Source organism: Phascolarctos cinereus, unplaced genomic scaffold, assembly GCF_003287225.1.
Source record: "Phascolarctos cinereus isolate Bilbo 61053 unplaced genomic scaffold, phaCin_HiC Scaffold_2;HRSCAF=192, whole genome shotgun sequence".
Lineage (NCBI taxonomy): Eukaryota > Metazoa > Chordata > Mammalia > Diprotodontia > Phascolarctidae > Phascolarctos > Phascolarctos cinereus.
Genome location: NW_027555625.1, coordinates 373,699,920 through 373,726,272, shown reverse-complemented (window position 1 = coordinate 373,726,272; position 26,353 = coordinate 373,699,920). Strand labels below are relative to the sequence as shown.

The 26,353-nt window shown below is 39.9% G+C and overlaps 3 protein-coding genes and 1 pseudogene across 3 annotated transcripts; all 4 read right to left on the bottom strand.

Annotated features, from left to right (window-relative positions):
* Positions 1 to 5,184, bottom strand: LOC110220794 (protocadherin beta-2-like). The gene has a single exon (XM_021004988.2). The coding sequence runs from the start codon at positions 2,964 to 2,966 to the stop codon at positions 555 to 557; it is 2,412 nt and encodes an 803-aa protein (XP_020860647.1). The 5' UTR covers positions 2,967 to 5,184; the 3' UTR covers positions 1 to 554.
* A 6-nt stretch (positions 5,185 to 5,190) lies between these two features.
* LOC110220862 (protocadherin beta-2-like) lies at positions 5,191 to 10,021 on the bottom strand (annotated as a pseudogene).
* Positions 10,022 to 12,971: 2,950 nt separating this feature from the next.
* LOC110220860 (protocadherin beta-2-like) lies at positions 12,972 to 18,082 on the bottom strand. Its single transcript, XM_021005071.2, has one exon. The coding sequence runs from the start codon at positions 16,244 to 16,246 to the stop codon at positions 13,853 to 13,855; it is 2,394 nt and encodes a 797-aa protein (XP_020860730.1). The 5' UTR covers positions 16,247 to 18,082; the 3' UTR covers positions 12,972 to 13,852.
* Positions 18,083 to 18,227: 145 nt separating this feature from the next.
* On the bottom strand, positions 18,228 to 23,853 carry LOC110220861 (protocadherin beta-2-like). The gene has a single exon (XM_021005073.2). The coding sequence runs from the start codon at positions 22,379 to 22,381 to the stop codon at positions 19,991 to 19,993; it is 2,391 nt and encodes a 796-aa protein (XP_020860732.1). The 5' UTR covers positions 22,382 to 23,853; the 3' UTR covers positions 18,228 to 19,990.
* Between the last annotated feature and the right edge of the window lie 2,500 nt (positions 23,854 to 26,353).

Here is a 26,353-nt window from a genome sequence, read left to right as displayed (position 1 = left end):
TTTTCACATTATAAATGTTTAATAAGAGTGGTAAGACAACAAATTGTTGATACTGGAAGGGATCTTAGACATGATCTAGTCCAACATGAGTTTTTTCATTTAAAGAAACTGAGAAATTAATTAAAAATAAAAAAGAAACTGAGGCACAGGTGCCACACAGCAATGGCAAAGCCAACTTTACACCATTGTGTATTAATAGATAGCTCAATGTTCTATCTGAGTAAAAATCTAAAGAGCTGGGGATAAAATCAAGGAATAAAAAGTGTTATGAAGAATAAATGGATGTACATTAAAAATGTGGATTGTTTAATTTTCAAAAGAAAAATTTACCCAGCAACTGGGGAACTATAGTTTAATTTTGTTGTGAGATTGGAAGCAATTGTTCATTATGTAATACTAATTTCTAATACTAATGCAAATGAGAGGATACAACGGTAAACATGCATTATTAAATACAAACAAGCTATATATTGAATTTCTTAAGGAAGAAATTAGGAATGAGTGCAACTGACTGGAAAAAAAGACACCCAAAGTCTGCTCTTAAAACTGTACTCCTAATTGTAGTTATTACAAGATGGTGCATTTTCCTCTGCATCACTCTCAGATTTTTGAAGAGAGAAGTTGGGAATTATTGGCTTCAAGAACTTGAACTCGCTTATCCCTGAATCACTGGTCAGACACACTTCATATTGGTAGCTCTGAGACAAGGTCCCAGTGCCACTGACATCCACCAAATGACTCGGGAAGGGGGTGCTTGATGGAAAGTGACCATTCCCTCCATCAGTCTTTCTTTTCCACAGTCTTATAGTGATAAACAGAATGATAGAAACCAGAAATAGAAAAGACACTGAAACCAGAGAAATGACCAAATAGAGAGTGAGGGAGTCATTCTGCACTTGCTCCTTGTTAGAATCTTGGATCTTCACATATGGCTCAGAGAATCCATCCACCAGTAGCACATTCAGTGTGGCCATTGTGGACAAAGATGGCTGCCCATTGTCCTTCACCAACACCAGGAGCTTCTGCTTGATAGTGTCTCTGTCACTGATGGGTCTTGCTGTTCGAACTTCCCCATTGTGGGCCAACAAAGTGAAGAGTCCTGGGTCTGTGGCCTTGATCAGCTGATAGGAAAGCCAGGAATTTTGTCCCCAGTCCCTATCCACAGCCACCACCTTGGTCACCAGGTACCCTGGCTCTGCAGCTCTGGGCACCAGGTCATTGCAGGGAGCTGTGCCATTCTGCAGGGGGTACAGCACAACTGGAGAGTTGTCATTCTCATCTTCTACCAAAACCTGAACCACAGCCTGGCTGCTCAGAGATGGGGAACCACCATCAGCTGCCCTCACAGTGAATTGGAAAGCTTGGATAGTTTCATAATCCAGGGATCTCAAAGCATAGAGATGGCCATTGTCTGAGTTGATGGAAATGTAGGAGAAGAGGGGCAGATCTCCAGTCTCAGGAGGCAGCAGGGAGTAGGTGACTTTGGCATTGATTCCTGAGTCCTTATCACTTGCACTGACACTGCCAATGTGGAGGGCAGGGCTGTTGTTCTCTTGGAGGTGCAATTTGTAGGCTCTTTGAGAAAACACTGGGGGGTTATCATTGACGTCAGAGATAAATATTGTGAGATTGTGCTCAGTTTTGAGCCTGGGCGACCCCAAATCTGTGACCATAATAGTGATGTTATATTCATCCTTGTTCTCTCTGTCCAGCGCTCCCTCTGTTACCAATGTATAGAAGTTCTCAAAAGAAGATTTTAGAGCAAAAGGAAGATCATCTTGGATGGAGCAAACTATTCTTCCATTTTCCCCAGAGTCTGCATCTGAAATGCTGAAAACAGCGACCACTATCTCAGGCGAGTTCTCTGGGATGGGGCTGGTAAATGAGGACATAGTCAGCTCAGGAGGATTGTCGTTTAAATCCTTCACTTGAACAACTATAGTGCATTTTCCAGAAAGGCCACCACCATCTGTGGCCTGAATATTTACTATGTAAGACTGAACTGACTCAAAATCCAGTTTGTCTTTTAAACGAAGTTCTCCGGATTTTTCATGTAATTGGAAGGTTTTACGAATACTTTCAGAGGCATGGAATAACGAATAGGAAATCTCTGCGTTATTTCCTGCATCCAAATCTTTAGCTGAGACGGTAGCAATGAGGGACTCAATAGGGCTGTTCTCAGGAATTTGAACATCATACCGGGACTGAGAGAACACAGGGGCATTGTCATTGATGTCCATAACCAACACAAGGACTTGGGCAGTTCCAGACCTGGGTGGGGCTCCCCCATCCACTGCAGTGAGAGTTAATCTAAACTCAGGCTGCTTCTCCCGATCCAGGGTTTTATCCAGTACAAGCTCTGAATATTTCATTCTCTCTGCATCCCCTCGAATTTGAATGTGGAAATGAGAGTTGGGGCTGATAGTGTAGTTCTGGAGACTGTTGCTTCCTATATCTAGATCCTGAGCATTTTCTAATAGAAACACAGTGCCAGGGGAGGTGTTCTCGGGGATTTTTAGTACCATCTCAGTGTCTAGGAATACTGGTGAATGATCATTTATGTCTTGTATCCTAAGCTCAGAGCGAAAGACCTGAAAAGGGTTTTCCAGTAAGATCTTAAAAGGCAGGACACAGGGCTCGGCAGAGCCGCACAGCTCCTCTCGATCCAGTTTCTCTCTCAGGAGCAGATCCCCAGTTTTAGGATGCAGCTGTAAATACTCTTTGTTCCCTTTGAAAACGACTCTGGCCGCCCGATTTGACAGCTCCCCCACCTCCCGGCCCAAGGCCTTTGCCACATTGCCCACAAAGGAGCCTCTCTCCATCTCCTCCACTACTGAAAACTGCTGTGGCTCTGAGGCCGCCCCAGACACACCCAGCAGAACAAGGAGAAAAAGAACTTGCCTTTGTTGTAGATTCATCGTCCCTTCGCGTTCCATTGCTCTTTCGACCCTCTCCTGTGAATCCATGTAGCCCAGCTTGACCGCAAACGGCAATCAGAAGCTACCACTTTCGTCCGTCTGGAGGGGACAGCCGATCTCTTTCTCCAGTGGCAGCTAATTTATCTTCCTCTCTGCTTCTGAACTGTCTGATTCTGGGCTTTTTCCTGGGTATTGGTGTGTTCGTGGAGCTTTTCTGCCTCTTCCTAGTCTGCAACGCCACCATGTGGCTTTGCATCATTTTTCTCAGAACGATGTAGATAAGGTCACAGGGAACATGTACTAGATATCGTACTTCGAATTCTATTTTGTAATGAAAATGATATGTAACTTCTTTTCTGTAGGGCGATCCATATCAATGTTATAACCACTCAGAACAATGCCGCACACCATGCACACATATGCATATAAATATATAGTTGGTTGAAAAACATGTGCTTCTGTCAAGAATGTAGCCTTCCAGACCCCAAAGGCAACAATGAATTTTTGACCTGTAAAAGAAAGGACTTGAGCTAGGAAAAAGCCGTACTCAAGTTTACAATGCTCAGAGGGGCAACCTTTTGAGACCAAGAGTCAGACAGAGAGAGTAAATGGTGGAGATTGGATGGGGGTGGGTTAGGGAGGAAGGAAGCAGCAGCATCCAGAATGTAAGCAGCTGATGCTTCCTCTTCCTTTCAAGTCTGTGAACTTAAAAGATCAAAAAGCTAGGATGTTCCTTATTTGATCTTTCTGGTCATCAAAGGTCTTCTTCTTCACAACTGGGTTCTGTGGCCAAGGGGCTCTTTGTCAACAGAATTTGGATATTACCGTTTTATGATTCAGTATATACCACCCAGGGCAGCTGGGTGGCGCAGTGGATGGAGTCAGGAAGACATCTTCCTGAGTTCAAAGCTGGTCTTAGACACTTTGTAGCTGTGTGATCCAGGGCAAGTCACATAACCCTGTTTGCCTCAGTTACTCATCTGTAAAATGAGCTGGAGAAGGAAATGGCAAAGAACTACAGCGTCCTGCCAAGAAAATCCAAAATTGGGCCATGAAAAGTCAGACACAACTGAACAACACCAACACCAGCCAGGAAATTGACACTCTGGAAGTGAGGGTTATTAGCTCAGAACTGTTTCCCTGGGAAAAGGAGATTTCTTGGAAGATTCACCATAGACTTAATGTGGATAATAGAAGGTGACAAAGCATTCATTTGAGACAATAAGTTTAGAAAGGGGGAGGTGGTAATATGGTAAATGGAACTGGGATTCTGTCTTACAGAATGACTCTTATAGGAATGTCAATGAAAAAAAGAGAGAGAAGCAAACAAAAAAAGAGTATTATTTTTAGCATCTTAAAACCTGCACAGAAGAGAGCAGAAGGAAACATAGATAAGCAGGGCAATTTTGAAAACAACACTAAATTTATAATATGTGCTTTTTAAAGTAAAGTGTAAGTAATAGAGATTTGTGGCTTCATATACAATACTCTCTTCTTTTTTTTATACAGGATTTTGTGGTGCATGTTAAGCTTAGAAATAAAAAGCTTAAAATTTTAAAAACCCAAAGAGAGAGAGAGAGAGAGAGAGAGAGAGAGAGAGAGAGAGAGAGAGAGAGAGAGAGAGAGAGAGAGAATAACTCTGAGACATCTTTTAACTTTACTCTTTGCTTCTCCTATCAGGAAGATAATGACTTTGATTTATAAAGTCCATATTTCACCAAATCAATTTCTGAAACAATCAGAAGAGGAAGAAGAATACAATTCCAGTAGAATATATACTGATTCTACCTGCAGAGAATGTTTTAACATTAGAAACTATCCCTATCCCACCTTCACATTTTCTATTTTAAGTTTTAATGATATATGATCATGGGTATATAACTGCAGACAACTAGATCATTTCTACAATAATGTTACCCAAAACAGAAGCAGCATGGTTTAGGAGAAAACATGTTTAGATTGGAGTCAGGAATACCCAGTCAAAGATCCATCCTCTAATGTTTACTACTTATTTGACCATTGCTGAGCCACTTAACATCTATGTGCCAGGGGCTACTTCCTAATGATTGTGTATTAAGTCACAGCTGAATTGTTCCTCAAGTTCAAGAAATCACAAATCTTTTGTGCATTAGGTCATGAAAAGAGGAAAAGTTCCTGCCCCATTTTGAGCCCCAAATAATGATAGAGGGAGACATGATATATCTTCTTAACCAATTCTTAAAAATAATTTAAAAACTTGTATTTTTGCAAATTAAAGAATAGATTTTGGCCTCAAATAAATGAAATTTTATTCTATTTCAAATCCAGGTGATCATATCTTGTATGAAAAGCAAATGGTATTTCTTCAAAATTGAACATTGATTGAACTGGAACTGAGTTGAAATACTTGTGAAAACCCTTCCAGTTCAGACATTCTGTGATAAAATTCAGAAGGGCTATGGCTGAATCCTCTCGAAGGCCTCAGACAGATATTATAAAAACACACACTTTGTCCAAGATGGTGACACTCATGAATTGGCATATTCCCCAAAATGGAAAATGATTTAAATAACCAGAAGGGAAAACAAAGACATACTTATTTTAACTTATTTTCAGGCCTTGAGGAGGGAAAGGAACAAGCATTTAGTTAATACTTACTATGTGCTAAGATCTTTACAAATATTATTTCCTTTGAACCTCACCACAACCCTGTGAGGTACATGCCTTGACCTTCTAAAGGATGTAAAAATTCAAATCTACGAGACTGAAGAAAAAAGTGACATAAAATTTGACTTAACAGAGATATAACGGGTACTACTCCACTTCTTGACATTTTTATAAAGGACATGTAAAGATAGGAAATCATCATTAATGTGCAATGTCATTGGAATATTCAGTGGTCAGAAGTCTGCATTTAGTATTTCATAATTGTCTCCAAACCAAGATATATTCTTTCTTCATAAGAATTTAACCTAAAATAGTCTTTATTAGCTTCATAAAGGTGTATTCCAGCCAATTTTTCACCAATACCTTAGTGTTCTTTATTATTCCTTGTTATTTTCCAAAACCAGGCATTACTTAGGGGACTGACATCAGAAACCACAAATAAGAATATTTTCACTGATTTCTATGCACCATTTAAATACAAAATTCAAGCAAATATCTTGATTCTTAATATTTTTTAAGTACACGGGTAATTATAAAAACTCTAGGGGTTACATCCAATAGGTTACAAGATCATCTCTGTTCTCTGAAGATCTTTCACTAAAAAGGGGGTGGGGCAAATTAGAGAAGAAAAATCCCCCAGAAGGTCAGAATAGATGCCTGAATGTCACTTCAGGAGAACACAATTGTTTTCATTGACACAATAAGAATAAATGCTTGGAAAACATTCCTTTGTAGGTAACACAAATTGGATAACTCTGAGTGAGATATGGAGTCAAAATCATATCTGAGTACTTCAGAAACATTTGTTGAATTATTTGACTGAGGAAACTTAAAATTTAAGGTTTAAATGAGAAAGGGAATACTGGTTCACCCCTTTAAAAAATAATAGAGTAACTGGGAGAAAATTCAAAGACATAAAGAGAACAAAAAGAAGAAAGAGAGAAAGAAAGATTTACAGTGAAAGAATGAAGGGAAAAAAGGAAAATATGTGTGTAGAGGAGGAAAGAGAATATAAATACATTATGATACAATATAATAGTATCAAAATCTACTCTTTCATGCTGCAGGAAGACAGGCTACTAATGAGAGGGGGAAGGGAAAGAAGCCATAAAACCTGGTCTCTGTGCATTGAAGCCCATTTCAAACCCTAATTGAAGCAAAAGCTATTCCTTAAGGCTGAGTTTTCAGTCGAATCTTCATTTACCTCTGAAGTAGGAAGGATGGGAACAACTGGCTTCAAGAACTTAAATTCACTGGTTCCAGAGCCACTGGCCAGACACATCTCATATTGGTAAGCCTGGGACAAGGTCCCTGTCCTGCTGACATCCACTAAGTGTCTTGGGAAGGGGCCATTGGAAGTGAAGCAACTAATGTCAGTGCTATCCTTCTTTCGCTTCCACAGGCAAATGGCAACGAACATAATAATAGAGAACAGGAGGAGAAAGGAGACACAGGCCAGGGAGATGACTAGGTAAGTGGTAAGGGAGTCATTCTGGACCTGCTCCTTACCCCCATCTGGGAGTTGCAGGTAAGGCTCAGAAAAGCCATCCACCAGGAGCACATTGAGTGTGGCCATTGTGGACAGAGGTGGCTGCCCATTGTCCTTCACCAACACCAGGAGCCTCTGCTTGATGGTGTCTCTGTCACTGATGGGTCTTGTTGTTCGAACTTCCCCATTATGGGACAACAAAGTGAAGAGTCCTGGGTCTGTGGCCTTGATTAGTTGATAGGAAAGCCAAGAATTCTGTCCCCAATCCCTATCCACAGCCACCACCCTGGTCACCAGGTACCCTGGCTCTGCAGCTCTGGGCACCAGGTCATTGCAGGGAGCTGTGCCATTCTGAGGGGGGTACAGCACAAAGGGAGAGTTGTCATTCTCATCTTCTACCAAAACTTGAACCAGAACTTGGCTGCTCAGAGATGGGGAGCCACCATCAGCTGCCCTCACAGTGAACTGGAAACCTTGGATGGCTTCATAATCCAGGGATCTCAGAGCATAGAGATGACCATTGTCTGAGTTGATGGAGATGTAGGAGAAGAGGGGCAGATCTCTAGTCTCTGGAGGCAGCAGAGAGTAGGTGACTTTGGCATTGATTCCTGAGTCCCTGTCACTGGCACTGACACTGCCAATGAGGAGGGCAGGGCTGTTGTTCTCTGAGAGGTACAATTTGTAGGCTCTCTGAGTAAACATGGGAGGGTTATCATTAACATCAGATATAAGCACCGTGATATTGTGCTCAGATTTGAGCCTCGGGGACCCCAAATCTGTGACTGTTATAGTGATGTTGTACTCAGCCCTGATCTCTCTGTCCAGTGCTCCTTCTGTTACCAATGTGTAGAAGTTCTCAACAGAAGGTTTCAGGGCAAAAGGAAGGTCATCTTGGATGGAGCACACCATCTTTCCATTTTCTCCAGAGTCTAGATCTGAAACCCTGAAAACAGCGACGACTGTCTCTGGAGAATTCTCTGGGATGGGACTGGTAAGTGAAGACATGGTCAGCTTTGGAGGATTGTCATTCAGATCTATTACCTGGATAATAACAGTACATTCTGCAGAAAGACCTCCACCATCTGTGGCTTGAATATTTATAATGTAAGATTCAGTTGACTCAAAATCCACTTTTTCCTTTAAATAAAGTTCTCCCAATTTCTCTTTAAGGTGAAAAGTTTTACGAATGTTTTCAGAGGGATACAATAACATATAGGATATATCTGCATTATTTCCTGTGTCTAAGTCTGTGGCAGAGACTGTGACAACCTTGGATCCAATGGAACTGTCCTCAGGGATTTGAGCCTCATACTGGGACTGAGTGAACACGGGGGCATTGTCATTGATATCCACTATGAGGACTCGGACTTGGGCAGTTCCAGACCTTGGTGGGGCTCCCCCATCCACTGCAGTGAGAGTTAAAGTGACCTCAGACTGCTCCTCCCGATCCAGGGCTTTGTCCAACACAAGCTCTGGGTATCTCCTGCCCTCACTGCTCTTTCGAATTTGAACATGGAAAAGGGAGTTGGGACTGATTGCGTAGTTCTGGAGACTATTGTTTCCTACGTCTAAATCTCTAGCATTTTCTAGTAGAAACACAGTCCCGGGGGAGGTACTCTCGGGATTTTTAGAAGCATCTCAGTTTCTGAGAACACTGGTGAATGATCATTAATGTCTTGTACCCTTAATTCTGCCCGAACAATCTGAAAGGGCTTTTCCAGTAATATCTGAAAAGGCAGCACACAGGGTTCGGCGGGGCCGCACAGCTCCTCGCGATCCAATTTCTCTCTTAGGAGCAGATCCCCAGTTCTGTGGTTCAGCTGCAAACACTCTTTGTTCCCTTTGAAAGAGACTCTGCCCCTCCGATTTGACAGCTCCCCCATCTCCAGGCCCAGGGTCTTTGCCACATTGGCCACAAAGGAGCCTCTCTCCATCTCCTCCACTACTGAAAACTGCTGTGGCTCTGAGGCCGCCCCAGACACACCCAGTAGAAAAAGGAGAAAAAGAACTTGCCTTTGTTGCAGAATGATCGCCCCTTCTCGTTCCATTCTTCCTTTCGCCCCCTCTTCTCAGCCTGTGCAACCCAGCTCGATTACAAATGGTAACGAGAGGCTACACGTTTTGTCCGTTTGACTCATATCTCAGAAATACAAAGGCTCCGGAACCTTCGTATTGGTGCAGCTATGAAAGCTTCCCTTCTCCTTCTTGACTGGTTCAGGCTTGTCTTTCTGGGAAATAAGTGTATGCGCCGATCGTTTTTGCGTCTTCTTAGTCTGCAGCGCCACGACGTGGCTCATTATCATCATCTCTGAATGCGGTTCATAAAGCACGGAATGTGTGTTTCATATCAGATGCCGCATGTTGAATTCCTCTATGTATTTCAAAGGATTCCTGGTTGGTTCTTTACAAGGTAATCTATATCAAAGTTGCAAGCACTGAGAAATGACACTCTGTCTTGGTTTAGGACACTTTGTCCAACACCTCACAGATATAAGTATAAATTAAAGATATGCACTAAGAAAAGGATGGAGCCATTAGGGCATTTTGATGCAATATTTAACCTGAGAAAAAGCCACACCTTTCATCTAGTAGGCCCAATGGGGATGGTTTTAGAGATTCCAAGGCAGAGCAAGAATAAATGGTAAGCTTGGGGTGCAAAGGGAAGCATTTTGGCTTTATTTTCAGCTATGAATGTTCTTCTCCTCCTGAAATCCAAGAATCTATAATATACACCAGACAGTAGCATATACTGTTGATGTGATTTTGCCAGTTTGTAAAGGATCTGCTTAACTGGATTTGAGGAATGACCCTGTGATTTGAGAGCTCCTTGCCAGCAAGGATAAGATACTATTCATTAATCTCCCCCCACCCAAATGAGTGTATGTATATTCATAGAAATCCACCCACTGGGACATGAATATGTATTTTCTCAGAATATGAATCTGTATTTTCTCAGAAAGGAGATCCATTTTCCTGATTCTGGGCAAGAAAGAATGGAGAGATGATCTACTTATTGATTAGAACCCGATATTCTAACGTTGATTCGACCTGAGTCCTGCACGAGAGAATGGTTCTGAGCTGCCCTTTATTTTTAAGTGGTTTTATAAATACTTTAAAAAAATATATCCTCATCACCTCACAATGACTCACTTCTACAAACAAAATATGCTTAAATAAAGAAAATCAACACGATGGGAATGCCCCAAAATTAATGTACCATTCAATACCTATAATCAACCGATTTTCTACAGAGAAAGAGGAGGCATAATTCACCTTCAGTCCCCTAAAGGCATAATGGGTTACTGCGTTGATTGGAATTCTGAAATCTTTCTGATTTGTTTTTCTTTAGGTTATCTTGCTTTAAATGTAAGTTATTCTCCTCTTTCTGCTTTTGTTGCTGTGTCAGTTCTTAAAAGTGTTCCCAAGTTTCTCTGAAATCTTCATATTTGTTTCTTTGTATTTGTTATTTCTTGCTGCATAATAATTGCATTGATTCATATATCACAATTTATTCAGTCATTCATCAATAGATAAGCACTTATTTTCCTTTCAGTTCTTTCCTACTATCCAAAAAAGCCCTATACATCCCACATCACACTACAGTAGTTATGGTAATGGGCAGAAATGCTTTTTACTTTGGTGGTGCTCATTTGATAATGAACTTAGGTACCCATCTTCTACATATCCAAGTTTCTTCATGAAAATTCTTTCAATGAAAAATCTACCTGGAGGCTTATGAAATAACCCTATGAAAACTAAAAAAAAAAAAAGGCTAAAACCCTTCTGTGGGAGGTTAGGTTGATGTCACACATCCCAGGATGCTGTGCCAAAGGGAACACTCTCCATCCCTGACTTCACATTCATGTTTTTTTTCTTTTTAAAATTATTGATATCTTTTGGTTTTACATATATCCATTTCCCAATATATCCCTCCCTCTTCCCATTCTCAGACATCCATCACTGATAATGAAGAGAAAAAAACAGATCAGAAAGGCTAGCTAATCTATCAACCAAGTTTAATATTATAGCTAATCTTATCTTCTTTGAGGCCAAACTTACGCATTATAATTTCATACTTAGTTTTGATTTTTGGTTGTCGTTTCCATTTATTTTGATTAAGTAATTGTTTATGTTGTTTTCTTGTTTCATCTTATTTTGTTTTCTACCGCTTGTTGTTTGTCTTCCCATGATTCTCTGTATTCTTCAGATTTATTGTTTCTTTCAGTGCAGTTAGATTTCATTACATCCTTGTGCCACAATTTGTTTAGTCATATGCCAGTTGATGGGCATCAGTTTTGTTTACAGTACTTTGCTACTTATGCATTAGCTATTTAGTAATGGAATATCAATGAAGATAATTGGTTCATTTTCATGTGAATGTAACCAAAGGAGAGGCAAATTGGCCTCTTGGAGTGGTAGGACTTAGAATCTTAAAAATTTTGGTTCAGTCCCATCTCTGACAGTTACAGTGTGTTTCTCATCAATTTCCTTAGCCACTAGGAGCCTCATGAACATCTATTGTCACTTAAGGTCAAAAGGCATCTGCTCCATTGTAGAGTTTGGGTATGTTAGCATGATAATTTGTTCCGCAAAATTATTATTATTTTCCACAAAATATGTTCCACAAAAATATTATTATATTTCTTCTATTTTAAACATCAAAATATATTTTAAAAATGAAGGGAGAAATTGGCCCGAATAATGTGGGGGAGACAATATGTACAACTAAAATTCAAATCCTATCTCTGATTGTTATTACTTATGTGATATTGGACAAACAATTTTAGATCTTGGTCTCAGTTGCCTCATCTATGAGCAGATACTTCTGAGGTCTCTTTAGCACTAGATATATTACCTTATGACCCCTCCATATCTGAAGTTCTTGGATCATTTTCAGATGTGCTCATGATCAAGTCTTTCAAAGGCCACAGACTCAGATATTAAAAATATCACTTGATGTCATTCATTTGAACAAGAGGTTAATATTCCTGGATTGGCACATCCCACAAGGTACATAATTAATGGGATTCCTTCAGGGAAAGGAAAAAAAGAAATGTTCATGTAAAATGATTTTTATTCCATCCCTTTTATTTTGAAGGATGTTCAGAATCAAATATGTAAGACTTCAGGAGAAAAGTGTTACAAGCCTATTAGAAGTAGTACACCAGAACTGTGTTTCAACACCAGAGCCTCCTGTAAAGAGTAATTATTATCATTAATTTTTAATATTACTGGGAATTCAGAAAGTAGAGTACTATGCTTCCTTCATAATTATGAGTCTCCAAATGGAGATACAGTCTATATTCAGGATAATTAATTTTATGGTTCTTTTCATTATCTTCACAAAGGTGTACTCTTATAAAATTTATACTGATTCCTCAATGTCCATTATTTTTACATTAGTTCCCCAACAGTCATTATGCAGCTGAAGATCAAAATCAGAGACCATGATTAAGAGAATATTTTCAACTGTGCTTATGCTTTGACCCAGCAATACCATTAGTGGGTCTGCACCTCAAAGAGACCAAAGGAAAGGAAAAGGGCCTATGTGTACAAAAATATTGGTAGCAGTTCTTTTTGTGATGAAAAACTATTGGAAATCAAGGGGATGTCCATTAATTGGGGAACAGTTGAACAAGTTGTGATATATGATTGTGATGGAGGACTATTGTGCTACAAAAAGTAATGAGCAGGGTACTTTCAGAAAAATCTGGGAAGACATACATGAAGTGAAGCAAAGAGAAATGAGTGGAACTAGGAGAACATTGTACAAAGTAACAACAATATTGTATGACAATCAATTATGAATGACTTAGCTATTCTTAGCAAAAAAAATGATCCAAAACAATTTCTGAGGACTTATATTGAAAAATGCCTTCTACCTCCACAGAAAGAACTGATGGAGTCTGAATTCAGAATGAGGTACACTTTCTTACTTTATTATTCTTGGATTTTTTTGGTCTGATTTCTTTTGCAATATCGCTAATATGAAGATGTTTTACATTACTGTACATGTATAATCTATATCAAGTTGCTTGCCCACCTAAGGAGGAAGAGAATTCAGAGCTCAAAATTAAAAAAAAAACATAACTCTTTTGTTCACATACAACTAAGAAAAATAAAAATAAACAACATATGTACTAAAAAGGAATATTTTCTATGTAGCACATTGTTTAAACACATTATCCAATTGAATTCCATGAATGTCAAAGGAAACAACTATGGTTATGTGTAAAATTATAGTAACCACAGCAACAAAGTTGTAAAATCATAGCACCTCTTTGAAAATTTCATAACACAAAAGAGAATGAAAAGGAAAAAAATACAAATGAGTAAAACATGAATTACCATTCGAGAGGAGTACAATTATATTCACCAAGAAAAGGATGAACTTTGGGAAACATTTTCTAAAGTACACTACTGGAAATGATACAGGAGGAAAAGAATTCCATAGAAACCAAGACTGAGTGTGTTCAATACATTTGCTAAATTACTTGATCAGAAGCATTAAACATCCAAGTTTATAATGTATTAAGGTTCACTCATTCCTAAAAACTAACGAGAGATTTGAGTCACCTGGGGAAAACTCAAATACAAAAGGAGAATAAAAAGAGTACAGAATGAAAGCTTTTCAGGCTAAGCACATGCAGAAAGAAGAGAAAAATGTTTATGAAGGGGAGAAAGAGGATAAATATCAATAAAATGGGATATCAAAGAAGTATATTTTTGTTATATAAAGAGTGAAAGACAATTGCAGGTGGTGGAGGTGGAACGATCTATTGAAACAGAAGTCAAAATATTAAGTGAAACAAAAGCTATTTCTCAAGTGCGGGTTCTCAGTAGGTTCCTTCCCAATTCCCTCAGCAGGTGGAAGGCTAGGAATAATGGGCTTAAGGAATTTAAATTCACTGGTCCCTGAACCACTAGTCAGGCAAACCTCATACTGGTATCTCTGAGATAAAGTCCCTGTTCCACTGACATCCACCAAGTGACCTGGGAAGGGGCCATTTGGATTAAAATGACCACCATCAGTAGCATCTCTCTTCCTCTTCCACAGGCGAATGGCAATGAACATAATAACAGAGACCAGGAAGAGAAAGGAGACTGAGACTAGCGAAATGACTAGATAGGTGGTGAGGGAGTCAGTCTGGATGTGCTCCTTAGGTACATCTGGGAACTTCATATAGGGCTCAGAGAAGCCATCCACTAGGAGCACATTGAGTGTGGCCATTGTGGACAGAGGTGGCTGTCCATTATCCTTCACCAACACCAGGAGCTTCTGCTTGATGGTATCTTTGTCACTGATGGGTCTTGCTGTTCGAATTTCTCCATTGTGGGCCAACAAAGTGAAGAGTCCTGGGTCTGTGGCCTTGAGCAGCTGGTAGGAAAGCCAGGAATTCTGTCCCCAGTCCCTATCCACAGCTACCACCTTGGTCACCAGGTACCCTGGCTCTGCAGCTCTGGGCACCAGGTCATTGCAGGGAGCTGTGCCATTCTGCAGGGGGTACAGCACAACTGGAGAGTTGTCATTCTCATCTTCTACCAAAACCTGAACCACAGCCTGGCTGCTCAGAGATGGGGAACCACCATCAGCTGCCCTCACAGTGAATTGGAAAGCTTGGATGGCTTCATAATCCAGGCATCTCAGAGCATAGAGATGGCCATTGTCTGAGTTGATGGAGACATAGGAGAAGAGGGGCAGGTCTCCAGCCTCTGGAGGCAGCAGAGAGTAGGTGACTTTGGCATTGATTCCTGAGTCCCTGTCACTGGCACTGACACTGCCAATGTGGAGGGCAGGGCTATTGTTCTCCCGGAGGTACAATTTGTAGGCTCTCTGAGAAAACATGGGAGGGTTATCATTGACATCAGAGATGAGCACCGTGATATTGTGCTCAGATTTGAGCCTCGGGGATCCCAAATCCATGACTGTTATAGTGATATTGTATTCAGCCCTGCTCTCTCTGTCCAGTTCTCCTTCTGTTACCAGTGTGTAGAAGTTTTCAATGGAAGGTTTCAGGGCAAAAGGAAGATCATCTTTTATGGAACATACAATTTTTCCATTTTCCCCAGAGTCTAGATCTGAGACACTGAAAACAGCCACGACTGTCTCAGGAGAATTTTCTGGTATGGAGCTGGTAAGTGAAGACATTGTCAGCTCTGGAGGATTGTCGTTCAGATCTATCACCTGAACAGTAACAGTACATTCTGCCGAAAGACCTCCACCATCTGTGCCTTGAATGTCGATGATATAAAACTGAGTTAACTCAAAATCTAGTTTTTGCTTTAAATAAAGTTCTCCAGATTTTTCTGTTAGTTGAAAAGTTTTACGAATGTTTTCAGAAGCATGCAAAAATGTATACGATATATCTGCATTATTTCCTGCGTCTAAATCTGTTGCTGAAACTGTGACGACTTGAGATCCAATAGAACTGTTCTCCAGCATCTGAGCCTCATAACGGGACTGAGTGAAAACGGGGGCATTGTCATTGATATCGACGACAAGGACTCGGACTTGGGCAGTTCCAGATCTTGGTGGGGCTCCCCCATCGAATGCAGTGAGAGTTAATCGAACTTCAGATTGCTCCTCCCGATCCAGGGCTTTATCCAATACAAGCTCTGGGTATCTCTTACCCTTCCCATTGTTCCGAATTTGACTGTGGAAATGGGAGTTGGGACTGATAGTGTAGTTCTGGAGACTGTTGTGACCTACGTCTAAATCCTGTGCATTTTCTAGTACAAATACAGTCCCGGGGGAGGTGTTCTCAGGGATTTTGAGCACCATCTCAGTATCTAGGAACACTGGGGAATGGTCATTAATATCTTCCACCATCAGTTCAGCCCGAACAATCTGAAAGGGACTTTCCAGTAGGATCTTAAAAGGCAGCACACAGGGCTCGGCAGGGCCGCACAGCTCCTCCCGATCCAGTTTCTCTCTCAGGAGCAGATCCCCGGTTTTAGGGTGCAGCTGCAAATACTCTTTGTTCCCTTTGAAAACGACTCTGGCCGCCCGATTTGACAGCTCCCCCACCTCCCGGCCCAAGGCCTTTGCCACATTGGCCACAAACGAGCCTCTCTCCATCTCCTCCACTACTGAAAACTGCTGCGGCTCTGAGGCTGCCCCAGACACACCCAGCAGAACAAGAAGAAAGAGAACTTGCCTTTGTTGCAGAATCATCTTCCCTTGGCGTCCCATTGTTCCTTCGACCCCCTCCTCTCAATCTGTGTAGCCCTGCTTGAATGCAAATGATAATCAGAGGCTACCACTTTAGTCCGTCTCGCAGGGAGAGCGGATCCCTTTCTCCAGTATCAGCTAACAAAGCTCCCTCTCTGCTTCTGAACTTAATGATTCTGGACTCTTTCTGGGTATTGGTGTGTTCGCGGAGCTTTTCTGCCTCTTCCTAGTCTGCAGCGCCACCACGCGGCTCTTCATTATTTTTCTCAGAATGAAGTAAATAATGTCACAGAGAACACGTACCAGATATCATACTTCCAATTCTATTTTGTAATACAAATGGTACATAGTTTCTTTTCTGCAGGGCGATCCATATCAATGTTATAACCACTCACAACGTTACCTCACACCACACACATATAGGCATATGAATGTATTTATCTATATATGTAAGTTTTTAAAAGTTGGTTAAAAAGCATATGCTTCTGTCAAGAATGTTGCCTTTCAGACCCTAAAGGCAATAATGAATATTTGATCACCAAAAGAAAGGACTTGGGCTAAAAAACAACCCTTATACTCAATTCTACAATGCTTAGAGAGGCAGGCAACCTTTTGAGAGTAAATGGTGAAGACTGGATGGGGTGTGGGGTGTAGTTAGGGGGAAGGAAACAGCAGCATCCAGGTTGTAAGCAACTGATATTTCTTCTTCCTCTCAAGTCTTCCTTATAAAAACCAACAAGCTAAGATGTTCTTTAACTGATCTTTCTTGTCATCAAAGGTCTTTCTTCTTCACAACTGGAATGGCGCAAGGGTTCTGAGGCCAATGGGCTCTTTGTTAACACAATCTGGATATTACTCTTTTATGATTCAATATGTACCACCCGGGCCGGCTAAGTGGCATAGTGGATTGAGTGTTGGGCCTGGAATCAGGAAAACACCTTCCTGAGTTCAAATCTTGCCTCAGACATTTCCTAGCTGTGTTACCCTGGGGAATACTTAACCCTGTGTGCCTCAGTTTCCTGATCTGTAAAATGAGCTGGAGAAGGAACTAACAATAGCACAAATACCAGCCAGGAAACTGACTCTCAAGGAAGGGAGCATTCTTAGCCTAGAACTGTGTTTCCCTGGGGGGGGGGGAAGGATTTCTTGGAAGGTTCACCATAAAAGATGATAAAGTTTTTGTTTGAGCTAATCAGTTTGGAAAGGGGGAGGTAGTAACCTGGCAAATGGAGCTTGCCTCAAGTCTTAGAGAATGAATCTTATAGGAATGTCAGGGGAAAAAATAAAAGGGAAAAAAACAAAAAGAACATTATTTTAGCATTTTAAAGCCAGCACAGAAGAAAACAGAAGGATACATACATAAACAATGTAATTTTGAAAATACCATCAAATTTATAATATGGGCATTTTAAATAAAGTGAAGGTGATAGAGATTTGTAGCTTCATATACAACACTCAGTTCTCTTTTTATGGAATTGTTTTGTGTGTTTGTTAAGCTTAGAAATAAAAAAGAGCTTTAAAATATTTTTAAAAAACAGAGAGAAAGAGAGAAGAAAGAAAGGAGAGAGCATTCTGAGGAAAACTTTGCTCCTTTCCTCTCATACCAGGAAGATAATGCCTTAGATTTATAGAACCCCTATTCCACCAAATCAACTTCTGAAACAATCAGAAGACTAAAAAGAAGAAACAAAAAGAAAAGAACAAAATCCCAATGGAGTATATGCTGATTCTACCTGCAGAGAATGTTCTGACATTGGAAACTCCCACATCCCAAATTCACATTCTCTATTTTAGGTTTTAATGATATAAGATCATGGGAAAACAACTACAGACATCTGGATCATTTCTACAGTAATGTTACCCCAAAAAAGAGACAACATGTTTAGTTGGAGTCAAGAATACCCAGTCAAATATCCCTCCTCTGACACTTTCTACTTATGTGGCCATTGTTGAGCCAATTAATATCTATGTGTCAGGGGCTATTCCCATTTTAATGATTGTGTATTAAGTCACAGCTGAGTTGTCCCTCAAGTTGAAGAAATCACAAATATTTTGTGCATTAGGTCATGAAAAGAAGAAAAGTGCCTGCACCATATTGAACCCCAACTAATGATAGAGTTAGACACGGTATATCTTTTCAATCTGTCTTTCAAAATAATTTTTAAAATTTTTTTTTTTGCAAATTAAAGAATAGATTTTGGCCACAAATAAAGGCAATTTTCTTCTATTTTCAAATCCAAGTGATCATATCTTGTATGAAAAGTAAATGGTATTTCTTCAAAATAGAACATTGATTGGACTGGAACTGAGTTGAAATACTTGTGAAGAGCCTTCCAGTTCAGACATTCTGTGATAAAATTCAGAAGGGCTATGAATGAATCTTCTCCAAGGCCTCAGACAGAGAAAAAAGCACACACTTTGTCCAAGATGGTGACACTCATGAACTGGTATGTTCCCCAAATTGGAAAATGATTTAAATAACCAGAAGGGAAAACAAAGACATATTTATTTCAACTTATTTTCAGGCCTTGAGGAGAGAAAGGAACAAGCATTTAGTTAATACTTGTTATGTGCCAGGCACCATGCTAAGATCTTTACAAATATTATTTCCTTTGAACCTCACCACAATCCTTTGAGGTAAATGCCTTGACCTTCTAAAGGATGTAAAAATTCAAATCTATGAGATTGAAGGAAAAAAGTGGCATAAACATATACAAAGTAGCTCACAAGAATGGCTTCCCAGAGCTATAATGGCAGGCACTACTCCACTTCTTGAAATTTATATTAAGAATATTTAAAGATTAGAAATCATTATTAATGTGCAATGTCATTGGAATATTCAGTGGTCAGAAGTTGGCATTTAGTATTTCATAATTGGCTCCAAACCAAGATATAATCTTTCTTCACAAGAATTTACTATATAGCTGTCTTTATTAGCTTCATAAAGATGTATTCTAGCAAATTTTTCCACCAATACCTTAGTGTTCTTTATTAGTCCTCATTATTTTCCAAAACCAGGCATTACTTAGGGGACTGACATCAGAAACCATAAATAAGAATATTTTCAGTGATATCTATGCATGATTTAAAAACAAACCCCAAGCAAATACCTTGATTCTTAATATTTTTTAAGTACATAGGTAATTATTAAAACTCTAGGGGCCACATCTAACAGGTTACAAATTCATCACTGTTCTCTAAAGATCTTTCACTAATAAAGGGGGAGCAGGCAAATTAGAGAAGAAAAATCCCCCAGAAGGTCTGAACATATGTCTAGATTGTCATTTAGGAGAACCACAATTGTTTTCATTGACATGATACCAAACTCTTGGAAAACATTCCTTTGTAGGTGACATAGGATTGGATAACTCTGATTGAGAGTATGGAGTCACAATCAGGTTGGAACATGTGGGAAAATATTTGCTGAATTATTTGACTGGAGAACGTTAAAATTTAAGTTTTAAATGAGAAAGGGAACATATACTGGTTCACTCACTTAAAAAAATAATAGAGTAACTGGGAGAAAATTCAAAGACATAAAGAGAACAAAAGGAGGAAAGAGAAAAAGATCTACAGGGAAAGAATGCAGGGGGAAAAGGGAAATGTGTGTGTAGAGATGGAAAGAAAAGATAAATACATTATGATATGATGTAATAGTATAAAAATCTACTCTTTCATGCTACAGGGAGACAGGCAACTAATGAGAGGGGGAAGGGAAAGAAGCCATAAAACCTGGTCTCTGTGCATTGAAGCCCATTTCAAACCCTAATTGAAGCAAAAGCTATTCCTTAAGGCTGAATTTTCAGTCGAATCTTCATTTCCCTCTGAAGTAGGAAGGATGGGAACAACTGGCTTCAAGAACTTAAATTCACTGGTTCCTGAGCCACTGGCCAGACATACCTCATACTGATAAGTCTGGGACAGAGTCCCTGTCTTGCTGACATCCACTAAGTGTCCTGGGAATGGGCCATTGGAAGTGAAGTGACTAATATCAGTGGTATCTTTCTTCCTCTTCCACAGACGAATGGCAATGAACATAATAACAGAGACCAGAAAGAGAAAGGAGACACAGGCCAGGGAAATGACTAGATAGGTAGTAAGGGAGTCATTCTGGACCTGCTCCTTACCCCCATCTGGGAGTTGCAGGTAAGGCTCAGAGAAGCCATCCACCAGGAGCACATTGAGTGTGGCCATTGTGGACAGCGGTGGCTGCCCATTGTCCTTCACCAACACCAGGAGCCTCTGCTTGATGGTGTCTCTGTCACTGATGGGTCTTGCTGTTCGAACTTCCCCACTGTGGGCCCACAAAGTGAAGAGTCCTGGGTCTGTGGCCTTGATTAGTTGATAGGAAAGCCAAGAATTCTGTCCCCAGTCCCTATCCACAGCCACCACCTTGGTCACCAGGTAACCTGGCTCTGCAGCTCTGGGCACCAGGTCATGGCAAGGAGCTGTGCCATTCTGAGGGGGGTACAGCACAAAGGGAGAGGTGTCATTTTCATCCTGTACCACAACCTGAACCAGAGTCTGGCTGCTCAGAGATGGGGAGCCACCATCAGCTGCCCTCACAGTGAACTGGAAACCTTGGATGGCTTCATAATCCAGGGATCTCAGAGCATAGAGATGACCATTGTCTGAGTTGATGGAGATGTAGGAGAAGAGGGGCAGATCTCTAGTCTCTGGAGGCAGCAGAGAGTAGGTGACTTTGGCATTGATTCCTGAGTCCCTGTCACTGGCACTGACACTGCCAATGAGGAGGGCAGGGCTGTTGTTCTCTGAGAGGTACAATTTGTAGGCTCTCTGAGAAAACATGGGAGGGTTATCATTAACATCAGATATAAGCACCGTGATATTGTGCTCAGATTTGAGCCTCGGGGACCCCAAATCTGTGACTGTTATAGTGATGTTGTACTCAGCCCTGATCTCTCTGTCCAGTGCTCCTTCTGTTACCAATGTGTAGAAGTTCTCAATGGAAGGTTTCAGGGCAAAAGGGAGGTCATCTTGGATGAAGCAAACCATCTTTCCATTTTCACCAGAGTCAAGATCTGAAACACTGAAAACAGCAACGACTGTCTCTGGAGAATTCTCTGGGATAGGACTGGTAAGTGAAGATATAGTCAGTTCTGGAGGATTGTCGTTCAGATCTATCACCTGGACAACAACAGTACATTCTGCCGAAAGACCTCCACCATCTGTGGCCTGAATATTTATAATGTAAGACTGAGTCAACTCAAAATCCACTTTTTCCCTTAGATAAAGTTCTCCCAAGTCCTCTTTAAGATGAAAGGTGTTGCGAATGTTTTCAGAGGCATGCAAAAATGTGTAAGATATTTCTCCATAATTCCCTGCGTCTAAGTCTGTGGCTGATACTGTGACAACCTTGGATCCAATGGAAGTGTTCTCAGGGATCTGAACTTCATAACGCAGCTGAGCAAACACTGGCGCATTGTCATTGATATCCACTATAACGACTCGGACTCGGGCAGTTCCAGACCTTGGTGGGGCTCCCCCATCCACTGCAGTGAGAGTTAAAGTGACCTCAGACTGCTTCTCCCGATCCAATGGTTCATCCAGTACAAGCTCCGGGTATCTCCTGCCCTCACTGCTCTCTCGAATTTGGACATGGAAAAGGGAGTTGGGACTGATTGTATAGTTCTGGATACTGTTGCTTCCTACGTCTGAATCCTGTGCGTTTTCTAGCACAAATACAGTCCCGGGAGAAGTGCTCTCCGAGATTTTTAGGAGCATCTCCGTTTCCAGGAACACTGGTGAATGATCATTAATGTCTTGTACCCTTAATTCCACCAGAACAATTTGAAAGGGGTTTTCCAGTAAGACCTTAAAATGTAGCACACAAGGCTCGGCGGGGCCGCACAGTTCCTCCCTATCCAGTTTCTCTCTCAGGAGCAGATCCCCAGTTTTATGGTTCAGCTGCAAATACTCTTTGTTCCCTTTGAAAACGACTCTGGCTCCCCGATTTGACAGCTCCCCCACCTCCCGGCTCAAGGCCTTTGCCACATTGGCCACAAACGAGCCTCTCTCCATCTCCTCCACTACTGAAAACTGCTGTGGCTCTAAGGCTGCCCCAGACACACCCAGCAGAACAAGAAGAAAGAGAACTTGCCTTTGTTGCATAATGATCGCCCCTTCTCGTTCCATTCTTCCTTTCGCCCCCTCCTCTCAGCCTGTGTAGCCCACCTCGACTGCAAATGGTAACCAGAGGCTACCACTTTAGTCCGTCTCGCTGGTATCTCAGAAATGTGAGAGGCCCGAACCCTTCCTATTGTTCCAGCTAAGAAAGCTTCCGTTCCCCTTCTTGACTGATTCAGGCTTGTCTTCCTGGGAAATGGCGTATCAGAAGATCTTTGTTGCGTCTTCTTAGCCTGCAGCGCCACCAAGTGGCTCATCGTCATCATCTCAGAATGCAGTAGTTAATGTACGGAATATGTGTTTCTTCATATAAGATGCCGAATGTTGAATTCCTTTATGTACTTCAAAAGATTTCTATAGAATCTATATCAATGTTGCAAGCACTAAGAATTGACAGTATTTTTGGTTTAGGACACTTTGTCCAACACCTCATAGATACTAGCATAAATTAAAGATATACACTGAGAAAAGAAAGCAGCCATTAGGGCATTTTGACACAAAATTTAAGCTGAAAAAAAGCCACACCTTTATCTAATAGGCCCACTGGGGATGGCTTTTAAAGATCCTGAGGCACCGCAAGAATATATGGCAAGCTTGTGTGAAAAAAGAAGCATTTCGACCTTATTTTCAGCTATGCACATTCTTCTATGTCTGGAGTCCAAGAGTCTATAATAAATACCAGATAGTACCATATACTTCTGATCTGATTTTGCTTTGTTTAACTGGATTGGAGGAATGACCCTGTGTTTTCAGGGCTCCTTGCCAGCAAGGATGAGATACTATCCACTACTCCTCCCCGCCCCAAATACGTGTATCTTTATTCCTAAAAATCCACTCACTAGGACCTGAATCCATGAAATTATATCTCATCTGTATTTTTTCAGAAAGCAGATCCATTTTCCTGATTCTGGGCAGAAAGAAAGAATGCGGGGATGATTAATTATTGATTGCCACCCACTATTCTAAGGTTGATTCAGTCCGAGTCCTGCATGAAAGAATGGTTCTGAGCTGCCCCTAATTTTAAAATGGTTTTATAATTCTTCTTACATTATTATCACCTCTCAATCGTCAACAAACATCCCTTTTAACAATAAAATACAATAAGCAAAGCAAATAAATGCAATAGGAATGCCTAAAAATTATATGCACCATTCAACACCTATAGTTAATCAATTTTCTGCAGAGAAAAAGGAGACATACTTCACCTTCAGTCCCCTAAAGGCATAATGGGTGACTCCATTAATTGAAATTCTGAAATCTTTCACATTTGTTTTTCTTTAGATAGTTGTGCTGAAATTGTAATTTGTTCTCTTCCTTCTGCTTTAGTTGCTGTGTCAGCTCTTGCAAGTCTTCCCAAGATTCTCTGAAATCATCATATTTGTTTCTTTGTATTTGTTATTTCTTACTGTATAATAATTGCATTAATCCATATATCGCAACATATTCAGTTGTTCATCAATGGATGGGTACTTATTTTCCTCTCAGTTCTTTTCTACTACCCCAAAAAAGGCCCCCACCTCCTACATCACACTACATTACTTATGGAAATGTGTAGAAATACTTTTTACATGTGTAGTGTTTATTTTATAATGAACTAAGGAACCCATGTTCTAGGTATCTAAGTTTCTTTGGGAAAACTCATTCAGTGAAAATTTTCCTGGAAGCTTGTGAAATAGCCTTACAAAAACCCCAAGAAAAGACTAAGACCCTTCCATGTGAGGTTAGGCTGATGTTGCACATTCCAGGATGCTGTGGCAGAAAGGACACTCTTCTTTCCTGCCTTCACAGTCATATATTAATTTTTTTATGTTCAAAATTATTGATATCTTTTCTTTTTACACACATTCATTTGCCAATATATTTTCCCCTCTTCCTGTTCTCAGGGACTCATCAATAACAATGAAGAGAAAAAATAGATCAGCAAAGCTAACCAATCCATCAATGAAGTTGCACAATGTAGCTAATCTTTTCTTCTTTGGGGCCAAACTTGTGCATTATAATTTCATATTATGAATTTTGATTTTTGGTTTCCATTTCTATTTATTTTGTTTAAGTAATTATTTGTTGTTTTCTTATTTCATGTTCTTTCATTTTCTGTACTTGATGCTTGTTTTCCCATGATTCTCTGTATTCTTCAGATTTATTGTTTCTTTCAGTGCAGTTAGATTCCATTACATTCTTGTACCACAATTTGTTTAGTCATATGCCAGTTGATGGGCATCAGTTTTGTTTACAGAACTTTGCTACTTATGCATTAGCTATTTAGTAATGGAATATCAGTGAAGATAATTGGTTTGTTTTCATGTGAATGTAATCAAAAGAGAGGCAGATTGGCCTCTTGGAGAGGCAAGACCTGGAATCATGAAAATCTTGATTCAGAATCGTCTCTGACAGTTACAGTGTGATCTTCAGCAATTTCCCTAGCTCCTAGGAGGCTTAGGCATATCTATTGTCACTTAAGGGCAAAACATATCTGCTCCATTGTGGAGTTTGAGTATCTTGGGATGGTTTTCCATCTTAATCTGAATTTGTTTATATATTTTTAAAATTTGTCTGTATATTAAAAATGATTATTTATTTTGGAAACTTAGATTGCATGTGTCTGTTTTAAGTAACTGATTTCTACTTTCCAATATTGGTAATTGTGCCTTGTTCCACAGAAGTCTATATTAAATTATATTTCTTCAATTTTAAACATCAAAATACATTTAAAACAATGAAGGGAGAAATTAGCCTGAATAACTTGGGGGAGACAATATGTACAACTAAAATTCAAATCCTATCTCTGATTATTATTACTTGTGTGATATTGGACAACAATTTTATATCTCTTGGTCTCAGTTTCCTCATCTATAAAACTAAGGGTCTGGAACAGATGCTCTTGAGGTCTCTTCAGCTCTAGATCTATTATCTTATAACCCTTCCATGTGTGAAGTTCTTTGATCATTTTCAAATGGGCTCATGATCAAGTCTCTCAAAGGCCACAGATTCAGATATTTAAAAACACACCACTTGACATCATTTGTCTCACCAAGGCATTAATATCCCTGGATTGGCAAATCCCATAAAGTGAGGGATTAAGAAGATACTTTCAGGGAAAGGAAAAAAGGAAATGTTCATGTAAAATGATTTTACTTCAATCCCTTTTCTTTTGAAGCATGTTCAGCATCAAATCTGTGGGACTTCAGGAGAAAATTGTTACAAGCTTATTAAAATAATACACCAGAACTACCTTTCAATACAACAGCTTCATGTAAAGATTAATTATTGTCATTAATTTATAATATTACTGGGAATTAAGAAATCAGAATAATGTGTTTCCTTCATAATTAAGTGTCTCCAAATGGAGATAAATTCTATATTCCAGATAATACATTTTATGGTTCCTTTCATTATCTAATTATCTATATATATATATATATATATATATATATATATATTATATGTATATATATATATATATATATATATATATAATGAAGGTGTATTCTAATAAAGTTTTATGCTGATTCTTCAATGTCCACTATTTTTCTGTCATTTTCCCAACAGCTTTTACAGCTGAAGATCAAAATCAGAGGCAATCATTAAGAGAATATTTTCCATTGCTGTGATCCAGCAATAGCACTACTAGGTCTGCACCAAAAGAGATCAAAGGAAAAGGATCTATATGTACAAAAGTGTTGATGGCAGCTCTTTTTGTGATGGCAAAGAATTGGAATTAAGGGGATGCCCATCAATTGGGGAATGGTTGAACAAGTTGTGGTATATGAGTTTGATGGAATATTATTGTGCTATAAAAAATAATGAGCAAGGTGCTTTCAGAAAAACCTGGGGAGAATTACACAAACTAATGGAAAGTGAAATGAGCAGAAGTAAGAGAACATTGTACACAGTAACAGCAATATAGTATCATAATCAAGTATGAATGACTTAGCTATTCTCAGCAATAAAATGATCCAAAACAATTCCCAAGGACTTATG

Coding starts and splice junctions, on each gene's coding strand:
- LOC110220794 (XM_021004988.2), bottom strand. CDS start 2,966: ATGGATTCACAGGAGAGGGTCGAAAGAGCAATGGAACGCGAAGGGACG.
- LOC110220860 (XM_021005071.2), bottom strand. CDS start 16,246: ATGGGACGCCAAGGGAAGATGATTCTGCAACAAAGGCAAGTTCTCTTT.
- LOC110220861 (XM_021005073.2), bottom strand. CDS start 22,381: ATGGAACGAGAAGGGGCGATCATTATGCAACAAAGGCAAGTTCTCTTT.